Source organism: Lactuca sativa, chromosome 1, assembly GCF_002870075.4.
Source record: "Lactuca sativa cultivar Salinas chromosome 1, Lsat_Salinas_v11, whole genome shotgun sequence".
NCBI classification, from domain to species: domain Eukaryota; kingdom Viridiplantae; phylum Streptophyta; class Magnoliopsida; order Asterales; family Asteraceae; genus Lactuca; species Lactuca sativa.
Genome location: NC_056623.2, coordinates 22,262,545 through 22,268,832, shown reverse-complemented (window position 1 = coordinate 22,268,832; position 6,288 = coordinate 22,262,545). Strand labels below are relative to the sequence as shown.

General features: G+C 30.8%; 1 protein-coding gene across 1 annotated transcript; it reads left to right on the top strand.

The window, feature by feature from the left end:
* Positions 1-744: 744 nt before the first annotated feature.
* LOC111876276 (raucaffricine-O-beta-D-glucosidase) lies at positions 745-3,964 on the top strand. Its single transcript, XM_052768474.1, has 12 exons — positions 745-903; positions 1,075-1,144; positions 1,262-1,320; positions 1,455-1,530; positions 1,637-1,802; positions 1,971-2,289; positions 2,504-2,622; positions 2,705-2,922; positions 2,992-3,023; positions 3,100-3,204; positions 3,314-3,422; positions 3,544-3,964. The coding sequence occupies exons 1-10, from the start codon at positions 796-798 to the stop codon at positions 3,193-3,195; spliced, it is 1,263 nt and encodes a 420-aa protein (XP_052624434.1). The 5' UTR covers positions 745-795; the 3' UTR covers positions 3,196-3,204; positions 3,314-3,422; positions 3,544-3,964.
* Positions 3,965-6,288: the final 2,324 nt, after the last annotated feature.

Here is a 6,288-nt window from a genome sequence, read left to right as displayed (position 1 = left end):
TAATACATGAATCCTTGGAAGATATGATACTTAATCCATATGTTCTTCCTATCCTTCACATTTTTTTCAAACATCCAGTATTACTGCACCAACGGGCTACTAGGGAAGAAGGTTACAAAAAATACAAAACAAATCCGTTTCCACCTTTTTTCCATATGTTCTACCTATCTTTTATTAAATGCAAATCAAATTCAAGTACTATCGAGTTCCAATCCAAAAGATATTACTGATCATATTTTCCTTGAAAAGGATCACTCACTCATGCTTTGACCAATTTTTTATGACTTTAATTAGCCAACGAATTATTTACTGTTTGATATTACAATCTGAGTTTATTTCATTTAGATTTTTTCCCTCAGGTAATAATATAACCTCTAGAACTTGGTTGGATAAGGTTATTTACAATCTTAACTGTGGTGGGTAGGGATATATTCATACTTATTTTATTTTTATTAAAAAATATTTTAAACATCTTATGAATAATGAAAAGGTTTCATTAAAATCTGAGACAATACTGTAAAAGGATGTAAAAATGAGATCGATCACGTGCTTCAATCTTCTGGTGGGAACTTCAATTTTTATAGATATCTCAAATCAAGCACACGAGATTCAGAAGAAATTATTGTTAATATTGAATTTCGGGTATTGATATTTTAATAATGAATTGAAACGTTTTTATAAAATAAATTATTGGAGTTTGAGTAGGATGCAGTTCCAATTTTATCTATAAATAGGATGGCAAATCAAGTATTCCTCTTCACAGCTGAAAGTTAATCTGATCCAAAGATAGATATAATGGCAGCAACTCTGAAGGCAAACAACACTTACATTTTCCCCGATGACATAAGTAGCAGCGATTTCAGTTCAGATTTCGTTTGGGGTTCCGCCACTTCTGCTTATCAGGTATATCGTCACATAATATATATTGCTCTGTATATTTTTAAAAATATTACGTTGTTTAGACTTTTATAAGTGACTCATGTAATTCTGTTTTATATCATTCATGGTTTACTTATGGCAATGTGAAATTATATATAATCTAACATTCGAGCGAGTATCATATTCTATTAATAGATCGAAGGCGCTGCATTTGAAGGTGGTAGACAACCAAGCATCTGGGATGCTTTCTGCCTCAAAAATCCTGGTTTGTTTTTTTCTTTTTCAATATGAAGTGACCATGCAATAGCATGCTCATTTTCTGCATGCACAGGAGCTTTCAATAAAATTAAGTCATGAAAAATTGTTTTACATTATATTGCAGGTGCCATCGACAATGGTGACAATGGAAACAAGGCTATTAATGCTTATTACAAAACCAAGGTCTTCATCCTCGTTAATTATAACCTTAATTAATTAATTAGTGATATATGTTAGTCTAAAATCAAATTATGCCATCAATCTAAACATATTTTCTTATAATTAATTATACTTGGTTCATGATCGTACGTACACAGGAAGATGTGCAAATGATGAAGAAAATGGGTCTAAAAGCCTACAGATTCTCAATTTCATGGAGTAGACTATTGCCAGGTACGTGAAAACGTGAAGAAAAACAAAATTACATTGATTTTATTTAAAATATTAATTTGTACATAACTAATTTGTTGGTGTTGTGTACGCAATCTTAATTAATTAGGTGGAAAAGCTAGCATGGGCATCAACCAGGAAGGTGTTGACTACTACAATAACCTAATCAATGAGCTGATTGAGAATGGAATTACACCATATGCCACTCTCTTTCATTGGGACCTTCCCAATGCCCTAGAGGAAGACTACATGGGATTTTTATCTGAACTAGTTGTGTAAGTAGTAGTATAAAAAATTTAGATATCAATCAATATTAATGTACGTGTGCATATTTTGGATCATCATAAAGCGCAACCTCAAATTAAGTAATTAAGATAGATAGATATATAGTATTGTACATTGACTAGCTTAATTGTTGTGTGCATATATATTTTTACAATCAGACTTGATTTTGTGGATTATGCGGAATTTTGCTTCTGGGAATTTGGTGATCGGGTGAAGCATTGGATCACATTGAACGAGCCGTATACCTTTGCTGCTATGGGTTATGCTTACGGGACAATGGCACCTGGGCGAGGAGGAGGAGATACCGAAACTCAGCAAGCCGTACTCGCATCTGGAAATAATCTTGGAACTCGTAATCGTGCAAGAGCTTTCAACAATAAAGAGGCTGGGAATCCTGCCACTGAGCCCTATACTGTAGCACACAACTTACTCCTTTGTCACGCTAATACTGTCAGACTATACAGAGATAGATTCAAGGTAACTAACTACTATACGTAATTAACATTATTATGCACAAGTATCTATATATATATATATATATATATATATATATATATATATATATATATATATATATATATATATATATATATATATATATATATATATAGAGAGAGAGAGAGAGAGAGAGAGAGAGAGAGAGAGAGAGAGAGGTTTAATTAACTAAGTGTGGACTCGATCAACCTTGCAGGAAAGCCAAGGGGGTGTGATCGGAATTACGTTAAACACACAGTTTTACGAGCCACTTGATCCAACCAGTCAGGATGACAAGGATGCAGCCAACAGAGGCATAGACTTTATTTTCGGATGGTGAGTCTATCTATAAAACTTCATCAGAATCTATGTACATGTACGCACGTATATATATTAATTGATCAAATTTTTGCTGCAGGTTCATGAACCCAATATTTAATGGCAAGTACCCCCAGAGTATGATAGATAATGTTACAGATGGCCGTTTGCCTGAATTCACAAATAAGCAAATCGAGTTATTGACTGGATCCTTCGATTTTCTTGGGTTGAACTACTATACTGCTCAATACGCCACCACTGCAGCACCAACTGATGTCGTCTCCTACTTGACAGATAGCAAGGTCCATCAACAGCCAGGTATGTATATTTACTTAATTAAGTGATTGGAAATAGATATAAGACTTGATATATGCTTTGTCTTTTCAGATGATCTTAATGGGGTACCTATTGGACCACAGGTATACTTCCTTTTCATATTAGATTCAGTGTTTTTAATTTGTTTCATAATTTAAGTTACTTGACCAATGTGCGTAGGGAGGTGTTTATTGGTTTTATTCATATCCACTTGGCTTATACAAATCGCTTATGCAAATCAAATCTGAGTACGGAGATCCAACGATATATATATAACTGAGAATGGTAATCAATTTAGATTTTCTTTTCACCTGCTTATACATATAATTGTCAGTTTATTTCATCATAAATTATTGAAAACAATATTACGAGGTCAATGGGACTGTTTCTGTAGGCTGGCCTGATGCAAATAATAACGATCTCAAACTTGAAGAAGCCCGTGTTGATGAGAAACGTGTTAATTATTACAATACACATCTTCAAAGCCTCAGAGATGCAATTAGGTAAAGTTATATTATATACCACATATATACTCAGTTATGTATTATGCCTCAATGGGGACATTGTGTTGCATGATCCTAAACTTCACCTCCAATCTAATCAAACCTCGTTACACTATTGTAGAGATGGCAGTAAAGTTGTGGGGTACTTCGCTTGGTCATTGATGGATAATTTTGAGTGGGCCTCAGGATATTCGGTTCGTTTTGGTCTATTTTATATAGATTACGCTCATGGGAAATACACCAGGTACCCAAAGACGTCTGCAATATGGTTCATGAGATTTCTTAATGCCAAGAAAGCAATTGAAATCAACAAAGCTACATGAAGGTAATCCAAACTGTTGCTTGAAGTTAAACCCAAGGACCGAGTCAGCAATGAGAAGGAAATATAATAATGTTATGTTGTTTTCTTTTGTAATAATAAGTACTCTTGTACTAAGTCATGTTGTTTTCTTTTACAATAATAGTCTTGTACTAAGTAAGTCTTTGGGATTGGAAACGTCTATTTTTCCTCTTTATTTTAGTAGGATATATGAATGTTATTTGTTACCAGAACAATGTTATTTTACTATGTTGTGAACGTTCACATCAAAATCGGTATATAAACGAGTATGTAGGCATTACATTTTGAAAATTGTTGTGGGCTTCGAATTAAGTCAACTTAAGCATCGGGATAGCTCCATAAATTATATCGGTCCATCCAGATAAAGTAATTCAACTATTTCAATTTTCGACATAGTTTCACATGCAAATAATCTGAACATGATCACATTGACACGTCACTCTCAACCCACAGATAATACATGATTTTTGGTTAAAACCGGTTTATACTTCATTTAATATTCATTCTATTTGTTTTACCTTCATATTTTTGTTATATAGCAGAACAACATATGGCACTCGCAAATTAATATTATAGGCATAAAATGATGGTCTAGAGTATTTCACAATCCAAGCAACCCGATGGTTCACAAACTGTTCGGGTCACACCAGTCCCAACCTTGTACTGGTCTCCAATGACTATTTTTGAGGCTAGACCAATAAAACAAACTTTAACTCAAACCTAAAGAAGCAAAAATGTCACTAAACATAGCCAAAAAAATTCAGCGTAAAAAATTAAACTTGGTATGTTCTCTGTTGTCCTTCCCTTTTATAGACTTCTACCCTTCCCTCTTTGCTTCAATGGGTAAGCTTCATTTATTTTCTGATGATTTTATTTATCACTTCAGCCACAACAACTCACCTACTATCTTTTTAATTTCTATCACGGATATTAATTTCAGTTTCAAAAAAATCACTTGATGGATTCATTTTAAAAAAACGTAAATTCGTAGGTATTCCGTAGGTAATTAGCTACATAATAGCTACGGACTACCGACAGAAGAGAATAGCTACAAGATAGCTATGAAGAACAGACAAATTTATAATTTTATTATTATTATTATTATTATTATTATTATTATTATTATTATTATTTCCATTATTATTATTATTATTATTATTATTACTATTATTATTATTATGTTTCATTATTTGAGTCTTAAAACTTTTTTTATCATTTTGTTTTTACATATTTAAAATACAAACAATTAAAAATAATAATATTTAGTATATCATGTATTTGTTTAATGATATTAATTATGGCTTAAGAACCAACATAGATAACTTTTTGTATATTATATATAGTATAGTAATGGGTTCTAATGATACATATGTTTGTATGTAAGTTTATGTTGTCTATAATTCGGTGAAAACAAAACAATCAAAGTATAATTATGTTGTGAAAAAAATAAAACGAAAAAAACGACATTTAACCATTGAAAAATAGAAAAATTAAAAAAGACTGTAGGTAATTTATAGGTAAATACCTACGGATTATCTACCGATTCCCTTTATCTGTAGGTAATCCATAGGTATTTATCTACAGATTACCTACGATCGTTTTTGTATTTTCTATTTTTTGAGGGTGAAATGTTGTTTTTTCGTTTCATTTTTTACAACATAATTATACTTTCATTGTTTTGTTTTCATCAAGTTATACATAATATAAACTTACATACAGAACGTATGCATCATTAGAACACATTATTCATTTACAATTGTTTTTTTTTATATAAATCAAAGTTATTTTTTATACACAAATACAAATAAGTAGACATATCTATATGCACACGGTATATATGTATTATGTTTAGTATATCATGTATTTGTTTAATGATGTTAATTGTGGCTTAAGAACAAACATAAATAGCTTTTTGTTTATTATATATATATATATATATATATATATATATATATATATATATATAGTAATGGGTTGTAATGATGCATATGTTTGTATGTAAGTTTATCTTATGTATAACTTGGTTAAAACAAAGAAATCAAAGTATAATGAAGTTGTGAAAAAAAATTAAATGAAAAAAAATGACATTTGACCCTTGAAAATTAGAAAAATAAAAAAAGATCGTAGGTAATCTGTACGTAAATACCTACGGATTGCCTACATATAAAGGTAATCGGTAGGTAAACCGTGAGTATTTACTTACATATTACGTACAATCTTTTTTTTATTTTGCTATTTTTCATTGGTCAAATATCATTTATTTCGTTTTATTTTTTCACAACATAATCATACTTTGATTGCTTTGTTTTCACCGAATTATACATAACATAAACTTACATACAAACGTATGCACCATTAGAACCCATTAATCATTTATAAGGTTTTTATATATAAATCAAAGTTATTTTCTATACACAAATAAAAATAAGTACACACATTTACATACATACCATATGTATGTATTATGTTTAGTGTATCATGTATTTGTTTAATGATGTTAGTTGTGGCTTAAGAAACAAACATAGA

What these genes read in the sequence shown, in the direction of transcription:
- LOC111876276 (XM_052768474.1), top strand. Translation starts at nt 796, where the DNA reads ATGGCAGCAACTCTGAAGGCAAACAACACTTACATTTTCCCCGATGAC. An exon ending in TTTCTGCCTCAAAAATCCTG is followed by an intron (nt 1,145 to 1,261) that starts GTTTGTTTTTTT and finishes ATTATATTGCAG; the next exon opens with GTGCCATCGACAATGGTGAC. An exon ending in CAAGGTCCATCAACAGCCAG is followed by an intron (nt 2,923 to 2,991) that starts GTATGTATATTT and finishes TTGTCTTTTCAG; the next exon opens with ATGATCTTAATGGGGTACCT.